Below are 27,738 nucleotides of genomic sequence, written 5' to 3'. Positions count from 1 at the left end.
TCGGATGAACGCATTGCATTACTTCTCATGTTGACTAAAGTAAACGTCAGGTAAATGACCGGGTTGTTACACAGAGCCATGGTCAAATGAGCATTAGTAGTCATATAACGTGCACTGCACACAGCACATTCCAGTATTGACCCATATCTGTACAGATGGCGCATCTTGACCCGTCATCTGGAACATATTTTCAGATGGGGGTCGGCAGAAACGTTTCAGAACCACCGATATAGTGCACAGTGAAATTGGTCTACTTTTCATTGGACGAAAGTCATGCTGCGTTGTTTGTAGTGATTGATTGATTGAAAATTGTATTTCACAGAATGTAGAATGGGTACATTTCAAACGAAAAGCACAAGTCAATACGAAATCTGTTACTTGTGGACGAACCATGATAAAGCATTACACACGTTTACAACAGGGACCACCATTTTTAATTCATCTGAACATTTAGCGACGTACAAGACGTAGTGGAGTGTCTTACCTCAGTAGCTTGGCTTTGCTCTGCAAAGAGTCCAGCAGCTCAATCTTCTTGTTCATGTCTGTGATCTCGTCGTCCAGGTTCTGCCGAGTCACGTCGACCTGCTGACACAGCTGGGCGAAGGTGCCCGCCAGCTCCCTGGGAAAGGCACGCAAGAGAGACACAGGGCGTTAGGGACCCATGTTGGCAGGTTAAACAAGAGAGACACAGGGCGTTAGGGACCCATGTTGGCAGGTTAAACAAGAGAGACACAGGGCGTTAGGGAGCCATGTTGGCAGGTTAAACAAGAGAGACACAGGGCGTTAGGGACTCATGTTGGCAGGTTAAACAGTATCAGGGCAGTCACGATTATGACATTTTACTTGACAATTAATAATTGTTGATTTAATTGTGTTTGTGTTGTTGAACATTATGAATACAAAATAAAATACATTTCTGTTTGGCTGTTTGACAAAAAGGTGTGTTGTACAAACACACACACCCCTTGTCATAGATATATGACAAGCAGCTTGCAGAGCCACAATATCAACAGTCAGAGGTTTCGAAAACACAAAGTGAGGAATATTCCTTTGACATTCTGACAATTCCTAATCTCCTCACCAGGAGGAGGGGGGAGTGAGCAAATGCACTGCAGAGGATGTTACATGTAATCCTGTTCTGTTACATAAGGTTGCATGGTGAGCAGACCATCAGGTTTCAATGATTCCGGTTTCTTAACGATTCCCTTATAATAAAGGGTCCGATTAATTAGGTTCCCTTAAACGATTCCTATAGGTGGTTCCAAATGGACTCTTACATGTCTGTAAGAGTACAAATGGAACCAAAGGGACCAGAGAGAGATGAAAAACCAGGGAACCACTGGTAAAGTAACTGCATAGCAGACGTCAAGTCCACATACCAGCTCTGACTGTGTGATAAAAAAAGAGTCTTAACCCTAGTCAGCGGCACCGCTGACCAGCTTTTTTTGTTAAATTTATTTTAAAATATTTGTTTTTAGCTTTTCTGCGTGTGAAGTGAAGATAGACAGGAATGAGGGAGAAAAGTGGAGAGACACGCAGCAAAGGTCGTCATGAACGGGACTCGAACACGCGACATGCTGGTCAGGCCAGAGCCTATCTGTGGCATGCGGCTGGACCACTCTACAAGCGAGCGCCCCAGCTTTGGTACATTTGGCGCTGGTGTTAAAGCAACCAGCAGGGGGAGCAGCAGTCCACTCACTGTTGGAGCCAGTGTAGCTGACTTACTGTTGAACTTGGTGGCTGCAGTTGGAGCCGGTGTAGCTGACGATGAGCTGCAGCTTCTCGCTGGCGTACTCCACAAACTGCCTCTTGAAGGTCCTCTCCTTGGCCTTGGTGGTCCACGTCAGCCTCTCGTAGACGTACAGCAGGCCGTATAGACCCACCGACAAGGCGATCAGACGCCAGCCCACCGCCTTCCAGATCTTGTGGGGGGAGAGAGAAGAGCGAGGATGTTAGTCTGACCACGAGGCGACGGCAACGTCACTCTTATACCGCGGTTCTGGCCTGGGGGGCTTGGTAGTGATTTTCAACAAATGTTCTCAGCAGTATAGGGCGGTCAAGTTTCAGGTGCTCAAGAAGAACGAATCAGTCACCGTCTCACCGATAGTTGAAAGTGTTGAGTGTGAATGAGTGTGTTCAGTCTTACTTACCACCAGTGTTGATTTCATCGACTAATACCTACTATGACGAAAAAATTTCATCGACTACCCTTTTTCACTGACGAAAAATAATTGGAAACTACATGAAAACTAAGCTATGATGACTAAAACTAAGACTAAATATATTAACAATTTCATCAACAAATAAAAATTAGACCTAAATGTTTGCAACTAGTGGGACTAGTGGACAAAAGATCCAGTATAAGTAAGACAAGTAAGTGACAGTAAGTCATTTTATACTTGATTGCATGCTGAAAATAGCAGATCTACAAGCTCACAACGAGTCTCAGCGCTACGTGTTGTACTTGTGATCCTGCAGATCGGCTATTTTCAGGAAGTGTAAAATCAGCCATTACGACGGCATTAAGGCCCACCAAAATACATCATCAGCTGTAGATTTAGCCAACTAAAATTGTCTGATATTTAGTCGACAAAAACTAGACTAAACACTAAAACATTTCAGATGACTAAAACTAAAAGTAATAGAATCTTTCTGCCAAAAACAAGGCTGCTTACCACGCCACCGACCACGATGATGCCCATAGAGGTGCGGGAGGTGAGTGAGGCCAGGCCGGTCACCGTGGCCACCATCAGCTCCTCCTGGGTCAGGGAGCTCTGAGGGAAGGGAGGCATGCTGGTGCTGACCGGCGTCAGGGCCATGGGCCGGGGAACCTGCACAGAGCAGGTCGGACAGTGAAGAGACAAGCAATACAGGGGCCATTTGCCTAGGGGGTGCAACCGTTATAGATGAAGGGATCGATTTGTATAAAATCATTGATTTTAGAAAATAGCAGATCTATAATACAAGTTTGTATACAGGCTATTTGCACGAAACTGTTGTACGACAAAATATAAAATAGGGCTTAATTGGTTATTATATATTTAATAATTATATAAAAACAACAACACTGATTATATAATGAATCCAAAAAGTTATCTTAAGAATAATCTCTAAAGAAGATAATCGATAGTTGCAGTCCAATTTTTGTCCTGAACCAAACTCACTCCATCCTCATTAAGAATCGAGGAACAATTGTGTGAAATTCTGGATTCAAGTGTGACAAATGCCACGCTATTGGTTGGCGTTACTATCGACAGATAGTAACTATTATCGACAGTTTCACCTTCACATTGCTAATGCAGTGAGTAGTGTAGTTTACATTCAAAGGCTCTCCTAATGGTACCTACTACCTCAACGTGGACATATTCTTTAGTCTTCGATCTGAGAGGCTAAATGTCATCAAATGGTGGTCCGTGGCTCAAATGCAGAATAAATACTGGGCCTTGATATGAAAAGTGTTGTAAAAACACTGTTTTACCTGATCACTGTAGCCCATGAGCGCCCGCTGCCCGTTCTTGGGCCCCAGGAAGCGGTTGACCACCATGGTCCAGCCCAGGGAGAAGTGGAAGCCTACGTCCTCCTGGAAGTCGCTGCACAGCTTGTCGCAGGCCAGGTCGTAGCTCAGACTGAAACACTGCCGAGGCACCACCTGCTTGTCCACCTGCTCTCTGGCCTGAGCGGGAAGCAGAGGCTTCAGACCCTCTGAGGGGGAGGAGGAGGAGGCCGGAGGGAGTGGAGGATGAATGAGACAGGGTATATGAGAGTGGAGAGGGAGAAGAGACAAGTATTTGGTTTTTAATTATTATTATTTCAAAACATTACCATGAATTAAACGATAAACGCATTTATGGAGAAATAAAGGAAAAAGGAAAATTCCATAAATTCTAACAAAAGTAGTGGTGAAATAATAGCAGATCTACAAGCTCACAACATGGTAGATCTGCTATTTTCACTAGTTTGGGTCCCAGGAGATTTCTGTTTTGGGTCACGGGCTAAAAAGTTTGGGAACCATATATTTCTGTTTCACATCCATCGAGTCTCCTCGCTGGCTTTGTGTAATTGTGATCTTGTTGTGCCGTGTGGAGTGAGTTGTCATTCTCTCTATCCTGCATGTCGGCTACCGCCAAAACCATTTCCATTTTTAGCTGGTTACAAATGAGATCCAATTGCTCCATCCACCTCAGGACTCAGGAGGTGGTCCGAGTGACATTTCCATTTATTGATAGCAAAATGTAAAAGCAAAGGTATTCCCAGTAATAGTACCAGACATGGGTGTGTTGTGGTGCCTACAGGGTTATTCAACACAATATTCATATACTAACAGCAGTATCCACATTGAGTTTGAGTCTTTAGACAGAGTTTAAATTAAGACGGTTCTCTCTCTGCCTTCGGTTTCCTGGCTCACTACTATCCAATGTGAAGTCAAAACTGCAAAAGAGCAGAAGAGCTCAGAGCAGAAGAGCTCAGAGTAGAAGAGCTCAGCTCAACTAAATGCAAACTAAGCTATGATGACTAAAACTAAGACTAAATATATTGACAATTTCGTCAACAAATAAAAAGACTAAAATGTTAGGAAGGGACTAGTGGACAAGAAATCCAGTATGTCATTTATTTTAGACTTGGTTGCATGCTGAAAATAGCCTATCTACTAAAAGCTAAAATATGACAAAAATCGAAATTAACTTTCAGTCCAAAGACTAAAATAGAAATTTGCTGCCAAAAACAACACTGGTATGGGTGTGAACTGTGAACAGGGGCTGAGGGACGGTGTGATCGTACCGATCATCTCAGTCTGTGTGGTCTGCAGGGAGCTGGTGATGGCGGTGGAGCATCTCTCTGACATGTTCCTGCCCAGGCCTTCCTCAATGTGCCTGTGAAGCTCCTAGAAGCAAAAAAACACAGCAAAACGTTAGGCTCCAAAAATTGCCTTGATCAGGTCCTGCTTGTATCGGCATTACGGATACTGTGAAATTTGTTCACCTTCTAATTTCAGCAGCCTTGCTTGGAACACACCCAGGAATGCAACTATCGATTATTTTCTTGGGGACTGTTCTAAGGTTTTAAGGATGTTTTTATAAGCTATATAATATCGTCTATCAGGTGGAAACCTCATACTGTATGAGCAATAGGGTTACTTCTTAGAATAAAAAAAGATTAAAAAAATGTTGAGCTTGTGGATTTGCTATTTGCTAAAAAAAAAAATGAAAAGAAAACACAAAAAAGTTAAAATATGGGGATAAGAGGTTTCTGCCTGACAGCAGTGATATACAGCAACTTAGGTATTTCAGAAAACTGATTTAGAAGATTGTTTTTAAGAATCGGCCTCAGGTCTTTAACCCTCTAACACCCGCATTAATTTCTACTTGCAAAAAATTGATTTCAACCTTACTACTACTTTGTACTACTAGGACTAAGACTAAAAAATATGTTAAAAAAAAAAAGAAAAAAAAGTTTGATGAAGAAATTACACATTTTCTCAGTACGTTTGACAACATAAATACGTAAGCTTAAATTTTCATGTGCATTTCTCATTTGCCTTGTTGCATTCATGTCTACGACTGCTTCACTACTTGAAATGTCCTCCCCCACAAAAAAAAGAAACAAGTTCAAGAGATTGTGTGTGTGTGTTTGTGTGTGTGTGTGTGTGTGTGTGTGTGTGTGTGTGACTGTGTGTGTGTGTGTGTGCGCTTGTATACAACAGTATGTAGTTTTATTTCAGGCGAGGAACAACAGTCTGTCTGCGCATGACAGACAGACAGTACAGTGGAATTTCACCTAGGGAACATCTGCAGTCAAAACAAGAAGGAAATAGGATTGTCACAGACACACACGTCACAGTTGACCTACATGCGGGGACATGCAGGGACAACTCTATCTGCCAAACAATCATTAGCCAAATGGGAAACTAAACAGTAAAGCAACAAGTTATTTGCTGCATTTAATTGCCGTTGGGCATAAAACCTGTATCAACATTTCACCTTTTCATGACGCTTCATAAATATATATATATTTTTAATCCATTTGATACTTTTGTCATATGACATTGCTACACAAAAGTGGGGGAAATAGCAGATCTTTGATATTTTTAATTGCATTTATTTTTTTCACCTACATACCCATTGCCCAAAATAAGGACATCAGTTTAAATTGGATTATAAATATGTAATCGTGTTAAGTATTAAAAAGGGCTTGTGATTAAATAATAACGACATTGGATGGATTGGAACACAGTGTTCTGTGTTAACCAACCAGCTAATGAAAGAATAGAACTGGCGCGTCCGCTGGGTGGCGGACACCAACAGTGACATGATTAGTGCTTTAATTTTTATTTTTAAATACATAAAATACGTCAATTTAAGGGGCGCTCCTAAATTTGGTCTGGTGTTCCTTACATTTTCCACAGGGAGGACCAGTGCTCATCATGGAAAGCATTGGACATGAACACGAGCATTCAACACAATGCCTTTGAACCTAGTCAACAGGTGCTCACTAGGTGAGAGGTCCCAGCACAGAGAACGGTGCGTGTATGAGGTAAAGATAGGGCAGTCGCTTGGCAATGGCGGACAGGTCAGGACAGTACTACTAGTACTAAGTGTGGCGTCTCCATCATGACTTGAGCACTTCCACTACACAGATGACTAATCTGGGATTAGTTGGTAAAGGAACAATAATTGTCACTGAGAAAGTGTGTGTGTGTGTGTGTGTAGTAAGTAAGTTTGTGTGTAGTGTGTACAGGCCGCCACTGGCTTATTGCAATGTTGTCCCACATTGCAGAGACAGAAACAGTTTACCCCAGATCTCAACACTTTTTCTGATTAACGTCATTTATATATATTTCTTTTAAATTGATTGGAATCCTTATGCAAGTTTCAATAGCGGTACTTGGTTCATTGGGATTATGTAAGGTGCTGGAAGGCATCACGAGAGCAGCACATCATTCCCACCCCTCATCAAGCACAATAAGGTCTTGCATGCAAACATGCACGACTTGTGTCCCAACTCACATTCTTGTAGACCTTCAGCACCACTTGCGAGGGGTGGAAGTCCATATGGAAGTCGTCTACCAGCACGTACAGCTTCCTTATCTCCTCGGCCAGGCTGTTGGACACCTATGTGTGCAAACAAAGAGTAAGAGGCACAGTTGGGGAAGAGAAATAAAACACAGTGTTCGTCCACGGGGCTTTTGTGAAAGGAAAGATGCCAAAGGAACAAGGCCACCACATAATGCATGGGTATAAAATGCCTGCCAACTAGAGCAAAAGATTATTCAAGGTGGAATGGACAGGACACCAAATAAAGAGCTTGCTGGACTATAGAAGGGATGTCCCGATCCAATCACGCAAATCGGGGCCGATCATGTCGTTTTCAAATGATCAGAATCGGTTCGGGAGCAAAAAAAACGTGATCAGGACATCCCTAGTATCAAAATTATATCCATTACATGATATTAGACTGGATATAGTCTGTGATTTGGATATTGTACTACTGTGAGATATGGCATAATAAGTGTTCTATAGAAATATAAATATCGGATCAGGAAAAATCCGGCAGATACACAAAATTAAATGATCGGAATCGGATCGGCAACAAAAAAACGTGATCGGGACATCCCTATGGACTAGATCATGTTTAACCCATTTTGGACGGGAACCCCTTTTGGTGTTTTAAGCATTATGTTATAATTTAGCTATTGAAAAATAGCAGATCTACAAGCTTGTAGCGCGGCACTCGGTGCCTATAGGTCTGCTATTTTTAGAAAAATCCTGAATATGCGGCACAAATCTTTGAATATTCTGTCTAGCAGTTGCCGTCAGAGGCCGTGACACTGTCCCTATCCTCTGTGATATGACACTGTCCCTATCCTCTGTGATATGACACTGTCCCTATCCTCTGTGATATGACACTGTCCCTATCCTCTGTGATATGACACTGTCCCTATCCTCTGTGATATGACACTGTCCCTATCCTCTGTGATATGACACTGTCCCTATCCTCTGTGATATGACACTGTCCCTATCCTCTGTGATATGACACTGTCCCTATCCTCTGTGATATGACACTGTCCCTATCCTCTGTGATATGACACTGTCCCTATCCTCTGTGATATGACAAAATAGCTTGACCTAAAAAAATATTTATCAGGTTGATGACCGTATAATTATGGGAGTGTCAGACCCGGTGCTTTATGGCCACTACATTAGAGTTAGTTGAACATGGAGAGAGAGAGAGAAAGAGAAATAGACGCCCTTATTTGAACTTCCTCTGTCAATAGGTGTTAATGTCAATAGGTGTAAATACTGCCACCATGGTGAACAACCCATGGTCATACTGTTCCAAGTGCACACACACACACACACACACACACACACACACACACACACACACACACACACACACACACACACACACACACACACACACACACACACACACACACACACACACACACACACACACACACACACACACACACACACACACACACACACCAAAAGCCAGAATAGAAACCAAATAGAAGCCAAACAGATTGGCTTTTCAAAGGAAATGTGATCTAGGGCACTCGGGTGGCACAGGGGTTCCTCCCCACCCGCAGATTCTGCAGTGCATTCAGCCTGGCCAGGCAGGCAAACACAATTGGCTGGTGTTCGTGGGAGGTAAGCCAGGTGTAGACTGAGAGGACCATGTCTGTCGCTGCTAGTGGACAGAAATCAAGCGATAAGCACCAGTAGGTTACTTATCAGTCTAATGCAATCGAGCCAGCATGCTCGTCTGAGCCGACTGGCTGCGATTAGGAAACTCGGAAATGCGGAGGTTGGTCGCGTTGTCCGACTATTACTAACCCATAACCCTAAATCTAACCCTAACCTCTGCAGTCTTAACTTAAGTTTTCAGATGGTGTTTTTGTGACGGGTTGAGCGGTCACCTCTTTCTCCACCTCCTCTGTGATCTTCTTGATCTTGGTTTTGCAGTCCACAGTCAGCAGGTCCAGCTGTTTGTCTATGAACTCCATGCGATCCTGACGGTCCTCCCTGGTCTCTAGGCAGTGGATCCTGGGAGAGCATGGAAACAGGACACTTTGGAATTCACAAAGTCCAACAATATGCTTATTTAGGAGCACAGGAATGGTTAGGGCGACATGAAACCAATCAGACCCTTACAAGTCTATTTGGTTAAAGGTTTTATGACATTCATTTTAATTTATTTTTCTTTTTTCTTTTAGGTTTTATGACCTCAATTACACCCAAAAAACCTGAACTTTGAACATTCAGTGGATTTTCTGTGGTCTGAAGTTTTCTTTGGGGTTTGGAAGCCTTTTGAGCTACAATGAAAACAGGCAAAACAGTGAAAACAGTGACATCTGCTGGCAAATCCCATTGCATATATGGGATTTGCAGGATCGTACATCACAAACAGCAGGAAAATCAGAGCACCTGTTTGAGCCAGAAAACCCCAGATCACAGAAAATCTACTGAATGTTAAAAGTTCATGTTTTTTGGGTGCAATTGAGATTAGAAAACCTAAAAAAAATAAGAACAATTTCAAAACCTTTTTTTTAATGTCACAATCCCTTTAATTCCTACACACAGATTCTTTACAGTGTAAGCTTGTTTACTATTATTATGATTATGTCAGTCAGTCACAAGCCACGTCCTCACCTTTGCTCCTGAGCAGATATGTGCACAGAGTCCATTATTAGGCGCAGGGCTTCTGAGATCTGCTTGGCCCTCACTGTGTGCTGCTCAAACTTGGTCTTCACTGCAGACTGGGAGATGCACTCCTAACACAGCACAGTGTACCCAGAGGATTGTTGTCACACACGTTGAGGCACAAGACATCTTATGGTGCTATTCTTTTTTCTTTACATAAGACCAGCTTACCTCAAAGCGCCTCTCAAAGTTCTGGAACTCAAACATCCTAGCCTGGAAACCCTCTGCCAGGGCGCCACCTGAAACGATACCACCATTGACTGTCACATACAAATACATCTACCGGTAAAAGCTTTGTCTCACGAGTCACACAAGGAGGCTACATTTACTATATTTTTGAGTGGTGCAAACCACTCCTACAACCAGCTTGCAATGTCCTCGTACCTGTTTGTTTGTGTGTGTGTCTGTCTGTGTTAGCACGAGTATGTGACTTAATAATAGCAGTAGGGGGCGCCAGAAACAGTGAGCGGGGTAGTGACTCTAATGAGAGACAGTGTGAGAGAGAGAGAGAGAGAGAGAGAGAGAGGGGGGGGGGGGGGGGGGGGGGGGGGAATTGCACCACTCAGTTCACACGTGTGTGATTTTGTAGTATATTTGGTAACACAGTTCTACGGTAATTATTTGGATCTAAACACCCCTTATAGAGACGCTTACAATTAGCTGGGTGTATTTACGGCACCTGTTGTATAATCATTGTATGGTGAAGCAGAAGCCTGTCGCAAAATGTGTTTTCATACAGTTGCCTATAGATCCATCCACTATTATTTCCCCATTTGGTGTTCTTCCTGAAACCACCCCCTGCCTAAATATCAATCAGACCTTGTTGCTTTTGTGACTCGAGTCTTCTGTCAAGACGTCTTATTGTGCTCCACTGGAAAAATAACATATCCTCCCTCACATTCCCGTTGGATCTCTGATATACTATACTTTTTCAAATTGGAAAATAAATAATATACATTGCATGGCTCCATCTCCAAAATCAGTAAAGTATGGCAGCCTTTTTTGTTGCACAAAACACTTACACTTGTGCCCCCCGACTGAACCTGATTAACCTGACTAGCTAGTGTTTGTGACCATGTCATGAGCTGATCTATATACCGATTTTATTGGAGAGTTTACTTTTTTTCCCTTTTAATTATCATTTCATTGTTTTGTTTGGTTGTCTTGATTTATCGTTTTCTTCATGTGTGTGTGTGTTTGCTTGGTTTAGTTTTTTTGATATTTGTTACTCTGTGTCTCACTCAATGTATCTCTGAATATGAAAATAAATGAATTTAATAAACAGAATGTGGAATGTGAATGCCCACCTGCTTCGGGCATTCCCTGGGCTTTCTGCACCCTGGCCTGTAGGACCTCCTTGGCGGAGACGAAGAAGATGCGGTCGCTGGCCTGGGCTCTGTCCACCACGCCCAGCTCCTCCACCAAGAAGCTGCTGCAGCGATCCATGTGCTGCCTGCGGACCTGAGGGGGCAGCAGAGAGGAGATTTGTTCCTACTAAAACTATAATCCCTCTAATAACAATCCTACCCAACTGTACCATCTCATGGGCTACAATGGATACACAGTGCACACAATAGCACAAGCACAGGGGTGTACCTGTGGGTACTGCCTTAACAGCAGTGGTGGAAAGTAACTAAGTACATCTATCTATGTACGTCTGTCTGTACGTACATACGTCTGCAATCCACTTAACTTGAGAACCGTTCGCCCCACCGACTTCAAATTCGACACACACGCACCACACCCCAGCAGGGAGTGCAGTGCCCGGTGTCAAGTCCGTCAGGCCCAGATCCGCCACAAAAGGCCTCTGCCCGGGCTCTGGACAGGGCCCCTGCCCAGGGTTCAAATATGGAGCTGGCCTGTTCTGACATCACAACACTGGAGGTGTTGTGGTACCAAGAGGTGCATGCATTGCTTAGTCGAAGAAACCTTGTACGTCTAACAGCGTTGAAGGCCTTAGTCAAGTGTAACGTAGAGCCTGGTTTCAAGTTCAGCAGCCCCAGACAGGCTCAGGAGCTACTGTACTACAGTCACTCCACGCATCGCAATAAGCTGCTCTCACCTGGCTCCTTAATCTTCTCCTGCTGTGTCATCACGCCTGAACTCATTGACTCTTAAGGACTTATACTTAGTTGTGTGTGGTGGACGGTGTAGGAGCCAAAGAATGCTTAGCTACAGTATTTTGTCACTTGGTTGGTGATGGGTGTGGGCACCGCATTGACGTTCCGTTATTGGTGGGAGCGTCTGTGGGTGGCCCTTGGTAGTCAACAAATATGGGTGTCTGAACCAGCTCGCCCCTAAGGCTGTTTGAACTTGGAGGCAGGGTGAGCTGGGAGGATACACTTTGTTGACCGCACATATACTTTGATTAGTTTGATTCATTCACGTTTTGTTTGCTCACTGTTTTGATTGTTATTTATTGGATTCTTTGCACATATTTATTGCATATATATTTATTGTATTGTAATATTTGGTGCACTGAGCTATATAAACATTTTAAACTTTGAGCTTGTTTGGATATGAATCATTTTATCATTGTTTTATTGCGCGTCATTACAGCTTGTTTTATCTCCCAGGTTTAGCCTGCCGGCATGAGTAATTTATTGGTCATTATTATCAGCCACAACAGACGGTGTTGCACAACCAAGTGTAAACTAGATAAAGTGCCCATCGGCACAGGTCTCCACCAGTGCAGGTCAGGTTGTGGCTAGGGGTGGCCAAATGGAAAGATTGTATTAACCGGTTACCGCCAGGACTTGCCGGCTAATTAACCGTTATCCGTTAAGAAAAGAAAAGCGCTATTTTGCGCATAAAAAATAGACAAATACACCGTTTACACGTGGCCTGCTGTCAATCAGTGCACTAGTGCACACTGCGTAGGCTACAGTCTTCTATACGCACACATGTATCGCGGACCGGTCGGGAAGGATTAGGAAGAGAGAGAGAGAGAGAGAGAGAGAGAGAGAGAGAAAGAAAGACGTGTTAGAGAGAGCGTCTCTCTAACGCGCGCAAGCGAGAGAGAGAGAGAGAACGTCTGAGAGAGAGAGAGAGAGGGAGGGGGGGGGGTCCCGTCCCGTTAGCAACAAGCTAACAGCATACCGGTACGTTCGTTCTATGATCCATAAAACGACAGATCCACAACGCGATCTGCCGTTTAAGGAACCAACGTTCGTTGCATGAAGGGCAGATCTGCGGGCGCGCAGCGGCGCAATGCTGTGTGTGTGTTCGTCTTTTTTTCTTTTTCCCTCCTGCTTCCACAGTCCACTACATGCAGTTGTTTTTGTGTTTTTGTTTTGGGGGAAGTAAGTCACGGCACATGCGTGGTCACTGGTTGCACTGACAGTAAAGGTGGAAAGCGGGGCTTGGTGCTTTGGCCGCGGTGCCTGCTCTCGGCGCTTCAAAATAAAAAATATATTTTTTTATTGGTAAACCATTAGCCGTTAGTGTTGTCGGTAACCAATTAATTAACGGCCAACGGTTATCGGTTGGACACCCCTAGTTGTGGCCTCATGGTGGCGCTATAATAGGCCAAAGTGAAAAGTGTGCCATTTCTTCTTGCCTTGGATGGCAATTGAATGATTTGAGGCTTTTTGTTGGGGGGCCAATCCTGCAAACGTTGAAAGCCAATGTTAGCCAATTAGGATGGAAAATGATATATAGGACAGATCCGTCTTGAACACATGACTATAGAGATAGTGTGTAAGCCAATCAGTGTAGAATTGGAGAAATCCAACAGACTCGTCTTGATCACATGACTAGAGATCATGTGGACCGATTTGCGTGAGATTTGGATGAAATCTGTGCGACTAACATAAGCAATGTGTTTTACAGAAATCGGCCTCATGGCGCTATAACCGGCAGATGTGGAGGGATGCAGGGACAATGTTTTTCCATGGCATCTAGGGAGTGCGCATACATAAGTTGTATACAGATCGATGCAGTTATAGCTAAAAACAGGAATTGGCCTGTTATAGCGCCACCGTGAGGCTGATTTTGGGGGGGCATTTGTGGCATGTCGTCCTCGGCCTAGTGGAAATGTGCGTGTATAATTTCACGGAAATTGCACACTGCGTTTGTGATTTGTGGCATTTTTTCGAAACGGACCAATCGTGTGAGCTTTGGAAGCCAATCTTAGCCAATCAGGATGCAAGATGGGAAATGGTGCCACTCCGTGTTGATCACATGATTATGGAGATAGTGTATACCGAATTGTGTGATGTATGGATAAAATGTGTACGAGTAATCTACAGAAATGTGTTTTGCCTAAATCAGCCTCATGGTGGCGCTATAACAGGCCGTTGAGGAATATTTGGGGCAGAGGTTCGTCGTTGGCATCCAGGAAGTGTGTGTGCAAAGTTTGGCATGGATCGGGCCAACAGTGCCGGAGATTAGCTGATAACGGACGGACGGACACATGGACGGAAGGACACACGGACGGAGTGCAAAACATACTCTCCCCCCCATGCCTTCGGCCTGGTGGAGACAATCAGGCATTTACAACTCTGAAAGAAACCCAAGCGTGTGGCAGACACCCGTTTCCACACATCAATAACACGTTCAATAACATGGGATTTCATCATCCACACATCGGGCACATGATGAGTCTGTTTTTCCAAATGGCTGTCATGGATCTACAAGTCATTGTGCACGCGAGACGAGGCGTCTGGCACATAGACATAGAATGTGGTCTGTACCTCAAGTGAGTGTTTTCCCAGAGTTACGGGAAAGAATAACGCGGTTTTTTGGGCTCGTTTAAAAACTGCGGTGGCTTGTTTTGAAAATCTAAGACAACATTTTATGTATATTGTATAATTAACCTTAGGTTTGGGGGGAGCGTGAGTCACATTGAGTGACAGAATCGGTCTGGTGTCACTACTATTAAACCCTGGCTATAATAAATGACCAAAACATTCATTTTTATAGATATACATACTATAGTATTAATGATAAATGCATCAAATCCTTTTTTATTAGGATTATATGGCCAAGTTCCATTATTTATTCAGCATTTGAGCCACGGACCACCATTTGATGAGATTTAGCCTCTCGGACCCAAGACTATTATACTCGATCGTTCAATGGTTGATTGGGAGCTTTTTTTCCTGCATACTTTTCAGTTTGCTGATGAAATCGGCTTTCCGTTTCTGTATTCACATCTGTGTAGGATGTCACCCCAAGTGTTAATTTTGTCTCGTCGACATAGCAGTTGCCTAGTCATACATAGAGATTAACAATAACCTTGTGTGAGAGAAAGAAACAGACATCTGCTTGATGTGAGCCCAGTATCATCGTTTCATCGATAAAGGCTGCACAGGCTGCACGCCAAGTGACCTTTAAAGGTTCATGTGATGAGCAACCAGACACCTGTAACCAATACAAGAGCAGGTTGAGAGCCAAACATACCTCTCCCTGTCCCTTCCCAGTTCCCACACACCAACACCTTCCCAGGGTTCGACACTACTCTGTCCCTTTCCCCACACACATAACCCATTTCCAGGGTTCAAGGTTCTACTCCACGGATTTATAGCAAATAATGCTAATAGCCTCTTAACGTCATCCGTCTTTTTAGGGTAGACAGGCAGACGGGGCTAATTATAGCTTCACTGCTCTAGCCTACTCTACAGGCTAAGAATAGCCAATTTGCAACGTTCAAATGGTTTGATGGAAAATGGTCATTCAGCCAATGCCACAACTGAAGTCAAAGTGACACCAATGCACTTGAGTAGCAGGGAGGGAGCTAGGATTCTTTTCATTTTTCTTTGCTTCATACAAAATTTTGAATAAATAGATCATATAAATCAGTTTTAACAGCTCTAATTGATAAAAGTACTTTAACTTAGGTAGAAAGGTAAGTGGCAATACGAGGCTGCTGTCACTTTCAGTTCTTCAGAAATGAAAGACAACCTCACCAGCATACAGTGATACATTTGTGATTAAACAAGGGATTGGATTGGTGATCAATAGAACAACGACAGTGACATCCTGTAACTTCCTTTTAAGAGCCACCTGGTTCAGAGTGACAAAGCAAATACTGAAGGATGGCTATAGGGCTCTTCAATTTAAGGCATCATTGTCCAGCACCTGAATGCAAATCCTGTTCCTCAGTAATAGAACGGGTGTTAAAAGCTAACCCACCTCTTCCATGTATTCAGGCTCGGAGGCCGAGGCATCCCAGCGATTGTTCAGGATGAAGATGTTAGGACTGGAGAGACGCTCGTTGACTTTGTGAAAAAAAGATTTCTCCTACAGAAAGACATGCAAAAATACACATTCTGGATAAACAAACATCAAAATACTGTGTTGGAGCAGTGGCCAAGCAATGGTAAAATTGTAACATCCGGAACTCTAGCTTCAAACGGAAAGAAAATACATTTTCATATTATGTTGCTGCGATGTGAGCTTTCGTTAAGACTAGTAGATTTCAGTTGCTGCATCTCTCCTACTTACAGTGCTACATTTAATTATCTGTATGCTATCAGTGTCCGACGTCCATAAGGGTCCATTTGGTTTATTTTGCACACCAACTAAAGTGTTAAGAGTGTTTGACTGTACTCTGTTGCTGTTTATACATTCTGTCTAATTAATTATTCAATCAATCAAAGGTGTTACCAATTATACTAATTAAGGCTCTGTTCCATTTATTCATTCATTAGTACCATCGGTAACACCTGTGAAGGAAGTAGGAAAGGGGCCCAAGTTCTTTCCAAAATGGCGTGTATGCATTAGAGACCACTGACACTGAGGATTGTGTATCGGCATAACATGAACAAGGTTCAACAAGTAGGTGCAAGCAACTCACAGTCTGCATGAGTGTGGACTCAGAGTTGGCCACCAGGACAAACACATCTGCATCCAGGCAGAACTTGTCGATCCAGCTGTCCAACTCAGTGGTGACATCGATGCCTGGGCTGTAGAGGAAAATACTGGTTCAGTTTGACTGGAAACAAACCATGCGCGGCTGAGAAGACGACAATTGTTCGCACGCACGGATGATGGCACGAGAGACTGAAACAAGACGCGAGAAGCTGCGATGTGACCCGCATCTGGCCCAAACTAGGGTTTGTACTCTAGAAGTGTCAGCATGTGGTGTCGAGTGTCCAGCTCACCTGTCCACGAGGACCAGGTCGTCCCTGAGCAGGGCACACTTTCCTTTGGGCCACATGACGCACACCAGGCTGCCTGCGTCCAGGTCCTTGTCCTGGTGAAGGGCATGGGCCAAATGGTTCACCGTCTGCAGATGGGAGAGAGGGGAGGGAGACAAACGTTGATGAGAGCATTCTAGCACAGAGTAGAATAGTTCAATTAGCCTGTTGCTAAGTCCCACCCAAGCCCATTCTTGGCCAATACCACGTTAGAAACGGTTGCTAGGTTAGGATCCTGGTCAAGCTTTCAATGCTGGTCAAAATGGTTTTGCAGTGTCAATAAATATATTTGCTGTACAGCATGTGTGGGTTTGTTTTTTTACCTTATGAGCAAACTAGTCCATTCCATGAATTATTTCGCTCCGTTGTGCAGTTTAATAGTAGCCTATATTAGAAATAAAAATAGGCTCTCATCTACTTCCATTGTAACGGGGAAACAACTCTCAAACTCACTCTTTTAGAACACTAAGCTGATTATGACCGTTTATGACAGGAAAACTCATGCGGTTTTATTTTTAATAAAAAATAAAAAACATGTTTTTGTTTTGACTTCGGTGTTGCCACATTGTGTGAGAGATATAAGCCAACCCACCTCCAAAAACAAGCCAACTCTTAAAGGCAAATCAAGAAAAACAAGCCAAAACAAACACAATAATATGACCATATATAATCCTAATAAAAATATTGTATGCATTTATCATTATAAATACTATGTAGGCCTATGTCTATGATAATTAATGTTTTGGTAATGTATTACAGTACTAATTATTAGCCTTAAGCCAAAAGTAGCAGGAAATATGCAGACTTGGCAACCCTGACAAGTTTGCCTACAAAACGATCTGATTGGTCCAAATCTGTACACACACTCCTGAAGTATAGCCTCGGTCCCAGACTTACCATCCAGAGTCTCCAGACCGTTGGATGTAAACAAATAATGTATCTGATCTCGTCCACTTGTCGCAAACACCATACACAATTTTGGACGTGTTTGAGGGAGAAGCTTTAGGAGAAATGTCTGGGACTGCAGCGGGTGCATCTCAAACATTTTAATTTGTTTTCTAATAAATATGTCTATTTCTTTCTGTAAAGTGACTTTGGGTACCTAGAAAAGCGCTATATAAATCGTATATATTATTATTATTATTATAAACAGCATGGCGACTTGTTTACAAACGATCGAGGAACACCAGAACCGCTGTATATCTCCAACCAATATAGTTACTTTATAAATCTATCAAAAGACGAAAATAAAACGGCATGAGTTTTCTTGATGTCATAAACTGTCAGAATCAGCTTTTGTTGTGTTCCCTTATGTGCTAACTGACTGATTTTGAGAGCTGTTTCCCGTTACAATGGAAGTCAATGAGAGCCTATTTTTATAGATACTATCAAACTGCACAACGGAGCGAAATAATTCATGGAATGGACTAGTTTGCTCATAAGGTAAGAAAACAAACCCACACATGCTGTACAGCAAATATATTTATTGACACTGCAAAACCATTTTGACCAGCATTGAAAGCTTGACCAGGATCCTAACCTAGCAACCGTTTCTAACGTGGTATTGGCCAAGAACGGGCTTGGGTGGGACTTAGCGACAGGCTAATTGAAGACATTGCCGGAAAGCAAAGAGGGAACTACCGGTACTATCTGTGTACAGTGAGTAGGCCAAAGGTAAAGCAAATTCTGATTGTTTACCTCCATTCTTAATTAATATGATAAAGAGCTGCGCTCTGGGAGGCGATATACTATACCCAGAAGAACCTAATATTTGATGTCATCTCAAAAAGGAATTGCAATGTCACCTCATGAAAATTTTCCATATGCTCTTTTAGGTTGTAATTGGATGTTGTAGTTACGTATATATCTGAAATTATATTTAATCTGTGTATCTATATCTTGTCCGATCGACTCCACTGAAGCCAAAGACAAATCACCCAAGACTTTATTGTGAACAATAAAGCTTCTCTTATACTGTGATGTGTTTCTGTCAAGTTTATAGGCCACGTCACGTCAGGAGGGACCGAGGGAGTATGGAAATTCATGAACTTTAGCTTCTGAGCTGCCACAACCTCTGAAATTGGACTTTGAAATTTGATTCTGGACAGGATTCTCACATAGATGTGGACAATGACTCGGGCAGAAATTAACCAGGTAGGCAGACTGATGCAATGTGATGTACTGTATGATGCAATGTGTGTCTCACTTTCATGGTCTTTCCTTATACACTGGGGTGTTTGTTTCTTACAATTCAATTACAATATATATTTTTCAAAGTGATGTTCCTGTCATGAGTAAATTCACTCAGAATGTAAATATTATCGTTGATAATGCAAGTTTTATACAGAACAAGGCTGACAGCTCTGAGCCTCAAATCTGTGAATAAAGGCTTCAACCTGTATATGAATGCAACGTCAACTATAATCTATGAATAGTTTTAGCTGCAAAATATTCGCTGGAAAGCATGGACACATGGTATCGTTTAGTTGTCACACCCCTGATGTGTAAAGGCCTTGCAAGTGGCATAAAATAAATGAGACTTCTGCAGGCACGGTGCAGTGCAGGGAATGCAGTCGGATGACCTGGCCTACATATGGGACCTGGTGGAATGCAGATGCAGATATGAACTGCTAGCTCAAGTTGCCATGTTTGTGTCTATGTTTGGAAATTGGCTCGGTCAAATGTGGTCATGTGAGTCTGTCTGTAAGTCAGTCAGGCAGGTGTGCCAAACGCTCACGGGCCATGCATTAACCTATGAGAAGTGGGTCATATCTGGGACATGCAGGAACTATGAGCGCATGGAAATGGGAGAGCAGTGAGCCTACTTTATGAAGAGTAATAGTAATACTATTACTCTATAAAAATAATTACTTTGTACTAATCTCTGAGACTCTCACGCCAGATTGTCAGCGCCACTGCCTTAAACATAATGTCGTTCTTAGTAGTAGGTATAAGCACAGAAGCACCCGAGAGGAAGTGGACTAAGACCTTGAGTAGTAACTAGTAACCCAACCCTGGTGTATCACGAGCGACCAGCTGTCCTATAGTCTTGGTTCCCCAGTGCCCTTGGAACTTCCGAGTCAACATTGAATGTTTCAATAAAATCAATTGTAACCTGCCTGCTCCAATCTCCGTAAAGAAGTAGTAGTAATCGTGTAGTAGTTTACGGATGTAAAAAGACACGGTCGACTCCAAGTCAGCAGTTGGCAGTATGACAAGCATGGTGGGTTTTACAGCCACTTTCTCCTCTATGGCCATAGCATGGATTTAACAGAAAAACATGTGACAGATCTGATGATAATCCTTAAGCAAACAGTGACAAGTCAACGGAGCTCTGACTGTTTATGAAGTCACTTTGCTGTGGGTGGGTACTGTACTCTATATAGCGGGAACCTGAGATCTTCCCTGTGACTTGTACAGAGTAATGAATTGCATTTTTATAGCGCTTTTCCAAGTGCTCAAAGCACTTCACAATGGTTCATTCATTCATACATTGGGAGGTGAAGCAGCGAACAGTCAACACCAGCGTCCTCACTTCCCACATTCACACACCAATGGTGGCAAGCTCACACCGACCGACTCATTGGAGGCAATGTGGGGTTCAGTGTCTTGCCCAAGGACACTTCGACATGTGGACAGGAGGAGCCGGCATACTGGCTTAAACTACTACTTACAGTGAACAAGAACGTTTACAGTAACTACAGTTGAGTTTTTTAAATATCACACCACCATATAGATATTATAAACTAACCCAAACTAATATCGGTGCATAATTAATTACTAAAGCTAAGCAAACCATTGGGCAATGGGTATTTCAGATTTTTATTAAAGGGGTATTAATGTCCTGTCCTCCATCATGTTCGCAGTTTGCACTGATGATAGTACAACAGACAAATAGAATAAACAGTGCAGCAGCAAGACAACAACCGTCCATAATCTGAGCATGTCACAACTCATAATAGGCAAACATTTGGCAAAATTCTAAATCTCCAAACATTCGGTAAATATAGCAGATGTACAAGCACACAACACACGGGGAGAAAAAAAACAAGAGTTTTGTCGACAGGCTCACCTTGATATTCTTCCTCTCCTCTGAGCCCTCGGTGAGCAGGAAGGCCTCATTGCCGTCGGTACCTTCTACCCGCAGGAAGCAGTTGGTGGTGTGTCCGATGCCCGAGGGCAGCACCTTGTCACACAGCATGGCGTTGATCACAGAGCTCTTCCCGTTACTCGTCCTAATGGGAGACACGACGTTTGCGCTATACGTTACGGTATGTACGTACAGTTTCAACCAGTCCAGGGACCACCGGTGGTCCTTGAGGAGGTCCCAGGCTAAATGACGGGTCCATTTGGTTTCATTTTACACTCTCAAGAGTTACATGTTTGTTAATCATCTGCATTACTAAGTTAATTTACAAGAAGTCTACAAATTCATTTTCATCAACGTTTGCCTGTTAGGCAAAATATTCTTCCGAAGTTTGGGTCCGAGAGGCATCATCTCATCGAATGGTGGTCCGTGGCTCAAATGCAGAATAAATAATGTGCCTGTATATGAGAAAGTTTGAAAACCACTGTTCTGGGATAACAGTCTGAGCCCTATGTCTCTCTGACCTTATATTCTTTACTTTTGTTTCCCTGTCATGTGGTTCTACTAGCAGGAACTGAAGCTTATTCTGTGCTTAACCTTGTTATAATTTGCCATAAACAGGAGCATCAGTTCAACACGTCTACTGTAATTTAGTTGGTTTGGTTTCTCTCCTGGTTGCTCTCCTGCAGAGCTAAAAGCTCACAATGCGTCGTATCGCCAATGCGTGACCTCTAAAATGGGTTAAAATATATATTTGTAGGCCTGGGCCATGACTCAATGGTCCAGGCCTACAGGCTGGTAATCCAGGCTGGTAATCCAGTCTGGCAGTGTGCCGCAGGTTCGACTCCCGATCCCGACGGCCTTTACTGCATGTCTTCCCCCCATCTCTCTCCCCATTTCCTGTCAGCCTACTGTCTTGTCCCACCATAAAAAATATAAAATAAAGGCGAAAGCCACAAAAAAACATTTAAAAAATATATATATTTGTAGGGTACAGAATTAGCCTCTTCTGTATTGAGAAATGAGCGTACTGACATAAATTAAGTCGTAACTTTTGTATGGCATATATTGCAAAATTGTGCCTCAGCACAGAGCTTGGGAACTGCTGCTCAACAGAATGTATACAAGCGTAACAGGATACGTGGGATGATTTGGCCCTTGACCTTGAAATCAGTACCTTCCGAAGAAGACCACCTTCATGTGCCTGCGGGCCAGAACCTCTCCGATCCCAGACACCTTGGACAGGTAGCCCCGGACCTCCTGGACCTGCTCTTCTGTGGTGACCGGGTCCAACTCATCGTTCTTATGTGTGTCTGCAATGTGAAGGAGAGAAAATGCACAGGCCCAGGCTGTAGGTCACAACAATTCTTCCCAAGGGCATTTTAAACCGGGTTACATCTTCAATTTGCATGAAAATACTTTAAGTGTGTTGCGGTGAATACAAATACATGCCAATGCACAGAAAGCACACCTAACCCTGCATTTTGCTGCTACAACCCTGTAATTACTGAGAGGTTAAGTGCAATCATCAGACATGAGGCCGACCACATGACTTTAATTTGATTCAGCATACAGCACAGTGCGCACGTGTATGTCATTCTGATGTGATTTCTTCTAGGTAGCGCTCGTTTTTGGTTCACTCGACCTCCTGCCTATGTCATTGGCATGGGCTGAGTCATCCGTTTGTTGTTGCCTTGCACAATGATAAGCATGCAATCCGAGTTGGCAATCCGTGGTGGACAGAATAGGTTATGGCGTGAACCAAAACGAGCGCTCCCTCCACGCCAATCACAGCAATTTGGGTGTACGCTTTGTATTTTGGCTTCGGAATTGCAGACACGTGGAAACCACATAAGCTGGTCTAGCGCCTCTCTGACTGCAAATAATTTGCCTAAAGCTGTCAAGGGTTTATGATATCCTTGTTTATCAAAAGAATTGTATCATTTGTTGCCCTAAAAAAAGGACACAGATAATGGCCATGTCAACCGTGATATAATTTGCACTACTCAATGGGCTATATGCACACAGAATAACTCTTCTTACTTCCTTCACAGGTGTTACCAATGATACTAATTAAGGCTCCGTTTCCATTTTCCCATAACTCTGAGTGTACAAATGTGGGTCCATTTGGTTCCATTTGTACACTCTCAGAGTTAAACTCCATTTGGAACCCACTCAAGGACACTTTGAGACCCATTGATGTAGCAGAGTGTTTCCAGTGAGCCAAGACGCACAATAGCAGCACCCTGACTCCGTTTGACCAGAATGGAACAGAGCCTTCAATCATTAGTATCAGAGGCGCCGGTAACACCTGTGAAGGAAGTAGGGAAGGGGCCCAAGTTCCAAAATGGCGTGTGTGCATCGAGCCCTAAAGTGCACACAAATGGCCACCCCAGCCCAGGGCATTTCAAACTGGTTAGTACAGTGTTGTATCCGTTTTCAACATTGATCCCATGGATCAACAGAGAGTGAGAGAGCACTAGCCTCGCGTAGCAATACTGATATGATTGTTTTGGCAATGTCTCGCCCCATAGTTGAATACTGGGCCCTGGTTGGCTCGTCACCACTTCGGCTCAACATTTTTGAATAGTTAAAATATCCAATCTACAAGCTCACAGAGTGTTGATGTAGATCGGCCAGTTGAACTATTCAAAAATGTTTTTCAAAATAATGGCAGTGGCTATGCGAGGCTAAGAGAGAACCCCACCTTCTAGAAAAGAAGAGCTCTCCTTGATGTAGGCTCCCAGCTGTTCAAAGATGCCATTGATCTTCTTCTTTGCCGTGACAAAGTGCTTGAGCGGCGACGCATTCACCTCCGCCATCAGTCTCTTGTCCTTCTTGCTGTGGATCACGTTGGAGTTGGGTCGTGGGAAAACCAGAGACATGGCACTGTGCGGAATATAGAACACAACAAGAAAAAGACATGAAATGTAGTGTATGTTTTTACATTTTTCTGAAGGTACACAAAATAATAAAATATTATAGAGGTAGTGTAAAGTACATGTTTAGACCAAGGGCCTTGGCTTCACCTTTGCATATAGACCAGTGGTTTTCAACCATTTTCATATCAAGGTCCATTATTTATTCAGCATTTGAGCCACGGACCACCATTTGATGAGATTTAGCCCATCTGACCCAAAACTTAGAATATTTAGTTTTTGTTAACGTTGGATAAGATTTTGTCCACAATTCCATGCTGTATTGATGTGGAGAGAAACAATTCTTCATTTCTCTAATTCGGTAAACTTCTTGTAAATTAAGTAATGCATATGTTTAACAATAATTTTACTCACGAGTATGTAAAATAGAACCAAATGTACCCTTAGGGGTCCATTTGGTTAAATTTGACAGGGTCCCTGGCATGGTTGCCAACTCTCCATCATTTAGCTGGGGACCACCCTCAAGGACCACTTGTGGTCCCTGGACCACTGGTTGAAAACCACTGTCTGATATATATTGAATGGCCAAACGTACAGATCCAGTACAAAACCATACACACGCCACATTATCCCCAATGCCCTGTATTATTAACTGCTCTTAATTTTAGCCACTGAGCGTCCGTCTAGATACTAGCTGTTAAATGTAAACGGCTGAATGGCCAGAAACGGCAGTGTAAAAAGGCAGGCCTATGCCTAGACAATGCACGTTCACAACACAAGCTCATATGTACGTGTTGGCTTCCCATAGGAATAAAAAAGACAGGATGTTTCCAGAGATCTTCTCACAGCCTACCACGCTGAAACATCCCTGAGGAGTAGTTCAGGGAGCACAATGAGTTCACAGTGTGTTGGGACTGGGAGCTTGTAGTTGTGCATCTGCTATTTGGCACATTTGAAAATGACCTTTTCTAAACAATTTTGAATTTTTTCACCTATGACATGCCATAGTTAAAGTGATTAAAGCACATTTGCAATGTCCTCAGTCAAACAAATGATAGTGGTGCAAGTGCAACAGTGGTACGTGCAGCGGTGCCGATACCCAACTGTTCTGCCAAAAAACCACCATGCCAAGTCTTTGGCCACAACACAGTGTCAGGTCTCCGTCCCAAGTTTGTCACCATGAGTTCATAAGTGGCAACTCTAAAATATATAATGTCCCCAACAGCAGAATTGGGCTTTTGGTATAACAGGCATATCATCAACAGACTAATATCTGATTACGGTAGTAGTATAGTTGATTAGTCAGGTCAGTTAAAAAGCAGGCTACTGGATAGTCACACAAACACCTGTTTGTGGGTCACCTTCACACAACAGTCTTCAAATCATACAGTACATGCCTTGTTCACACAAAAAAGCTGTTGAATCTATTCGTTTCATAGCAAAACAACTGTGATCTGTATTAACTTAAATGCCACTGTGAATTGCATTCTTTGATAAATGAATTGTTATTTGTTCCTCACCCAAATATGAAAGACACTCCTCTTCTAATTAAACAAAAATTGATCCTTTTTTGGTGACTGTTCTGTTATGCTTTCCACAGCAGAAACAAAATCCCCAAATGAGATCTTGTTAAATGTTATAAAGCGTCGTGTATCCGAATTATCACCATCAAGGACCTGGAGATGCGGGGTCTGTCTGGCCTGATTCGTCACTACAGGGCAGGCAACACTGTCTGTCCAACACACGCACAGACAAATGCAGACCTCAGTGTTAATTTAACTCAGAGGAGTGTGCCAAATGGACCATTAGGGTCCCTTGAGCCTTGGCTTTAAGGGTCCATTCCTCTTGGGAGTGGAATGAGGGGGCCCAGCCCCCTTTCAAATCGGGCCAAGTCACTGACAGTTGAGTGCAATAAGAGACTGACATGTCATACACCAAGAACAAATGCATTGTACAGTGAGTAAGGGGATGTAAAACAATCTTACCTTCTTGGGCTCAAGCAAACGATGTAAACAGTAAACCAGAAAAAACTCCAAAACAATTGATGGTTAATACAAAGACGATGTGACCATTATTTCCACTCAGTAGCACCCAGACAGTGACAGCAGCACAGCAGTGACCTTTCACACAAATCCCAGAGGATGCCGGCTTTTTTGTTTGTTAAAGAATGATCTCAATAATGTTTTCGGGTTAAAAAGAAAGGAAATATCAAGTATATCGCTCGTTCTGTGGGGAAAAAACTACAGAAGGGTCCGAATCGACTTAAGAAGAGGACACACAGAAGAAGAGGCTTTTTAACACGCTTTCACAGATGAAGGACAGAGTGATGACAGGCAGCTGCTGCTCTGCTCTCTGGCTAGGTTACAAAAACGTGATCGATTCTCATCATCCGCGATCAAACAAAGTACATCATGACATGTAAATCCTCGGCAATGTAATCAATTATTCACCACATTAAATCAAAATGGGACTTCCTAAAAATCCCATTTGGCATTATGTAATCATCTGTCCTCTGTGTGTGCCTCACTCACTGCTGACCGACACTACTAGCCCGCAGTGCTAAAGACCGCTGCCTGCTTCAATATACCTCCGTCGTACGACGGCACCGCGCGCCCCGGGAAAATAGCCGATCTACAAGCTCACGGCGCGTCGCGTCCGCGACGCGCCGTGAGCTTGTAGATCGGCTATTTTCACCGTCGAACGACGAAATGTATGTATGCGCGACACAAAAACGTAGCCGCCCACTGTCCACTTCCTGTTAGCATGTGAGAACCAACATCATGGCTAAAGTATGACTAATAATAATACAATGTAAGGTGTTTCTCTCTGGACTCACCGTAGATCTGGAGGACTGATTTGTCACCAGTCTGCTGCTTCCTGCATCTTTGGTCCAAATTAAAACAATGCTTTATGTATTGTTTTCAAGCTAACCTTATATTATATTATATACTAACCTAACCTGACGACGTATTTCGGTTATTCTTCTGCCAAACGTCACAGTTACATATTATTACGCGTAAGCTGTAGCTGCTAGTTAAGCAGTGAGTTACTATGAAAATGACTACTTTATGAAGACGTTTGTTATATATAATATAAAAAAACCCTGGCTTGCAGTTGCTGCTGCGTCTCTCTCGCGCTCTACTTTGTCAAATAATAAAATGCTTCTTCGTTGCTTTTCGGTTCATTTCGTTTGTTTTTCCTCTTCGAGGAGCGTGCGCCTACTTTTCAGTGTGCTGTTATTGCCATCTGCCGGCGGTTGTTGGGGTTGACAACCCCCGGGTTGTCAAAAATGTAGCAAGCAATTAAAGGTTATGTTTTACTTTACCAATTGAAAATAATTACATCCTGAAATATTAATATTTATTTCAAACGCTTTATTACAAATATTTATAACAGCAAATTAACATGTGTGTGGTCTTGTGACCTAGTGTTTCCATTAAAGTTGAAATGTGTAGCTCTGTTTACACATTTCTTTAGTACGTTAGTTTTGATTATTTATATTTGACACTAGCTTTGACAAAGTAAACATTATGTCCATTCCATGCTATTACATCATTATCTCTTCTCTTTAAAGACCTTTTTATTGCCAAATATTACGTAAGATAGAGGCGTAAAATAGACGATCTACAACAGCAAGGCTGGCGTTGGGAGCTTGTAGATCGGCCAATTTCCCACAATATGTATCTGTGGGACAGAGTCAAACTAAATGTAATGCCTATAATCCCCAGTTCCTTACCAAACTTTATAGCCTGTGAGTGACCCAAAAGAGAGATTAGATGTTTGCCCGCCCCACCAGGACTCAAACTAAGGAAAATAGCAGATCTACAAGCTCACAACTTCGCGCCACATTGTGAGCTTGTAGATCAGCAATTTTCAATACTTCTTAAACGTTTGTTTTCTAATTTATGCAATATCTTAGATTT

General features: G+C 42.9%; 1 protein-coding gene across 3 annotated transcripts in view; it reads right to left on the bottom strand.

Annotated features, from left to right (window-relative positions):
• Positions 1-26,946, bottom strand: part of mfn2 (mitofusin 2) — a 29,246-nt gene extending 2,300 nt beyond the window's left edge. The window contains exons 1-17 of one of the 3 annotated variants that reach the window (XM_083769504.1): positions 26,652-26,946; positions 23,644-23,825; positions 22,114-22,249; positions 20,922-21,084; positions 16,814-16,938; positions 16,507-16,615; positions 15,843-15,950; positions 11,015-11,168; positions 9,879-9,946; positions 9,657-9,778; positions 8,924-9,050; positions 7,005-7,109; positions 4,780-4,882; positions 3,479-3,702; positions 2,676-2,831; positions 1,726-1,922; positions 485-619 (exon numbers count right to left, since the gene is read on the bottom strand). In XM_083769504.1, coding sequence (XP_083625630.1) covers positions 485-619; positions 1,726-1,922; positions 2,676-2,831; positions 3,479-3,702; positions 4,780-4,882; positions 7,005-7,109; positions 8,924-9,050; positions 9,657-9,778; positions 9,879-9,946; positions 11,015-11,168; positions 15,843-15,950; positions 16,507-16,615; positions 16,814-16,938; positions 20,922-21,084; positions 22,114-22,249; positions 23,644-23,821 — 2,210 coding nt within the window. In that variant the 5' untranslated portion in view covers positions 23,822-23,825; positions 26,652-26,946. Of the gene's footprint in view, positions 1-484; positions 620-1,725; positions 1,923-2,675; positions 2,832-3,478; positions 3,703-4,779; positions 4,883-7,004; positions 7,110-8,923; positions 9,051-9,656; positions 9,779-9,878; positions 9,947-11,014; positions 11,169-15,842; positions 15,951-16,506; positions 16,616-16,813; positions 16,939-20,921; positions 21,085-22,113; positions 22,250-23,643; positions 23,826-25,335; positions 25,521-25,800; positions 26,367-26,651 lie in introns of those variants that run through there. The other 2 variants (XM_083769503.1, XM_083769505.1) reach the window with 2 other exon arrangements.
• Positions 26,947-27,738: the final 792 nt, after the last annotated feature.

The sequence above is a fragment of the Protomyctophum parallelum genome (genome assembly GCF_964188405.1).
Source record: "Protomyctophum parallelum genome assembly, chromosome: 7".
Lineage (NCBI taxonomy): Eukaryota > Metazoa > Chordata > Actinopteri > Myctophiformes > Myctophidae > Protomyctophum > Protomyctophum parallelum.
This window is presented reverse-complemented; position numbering and strand designations above follow the sequence as displayed.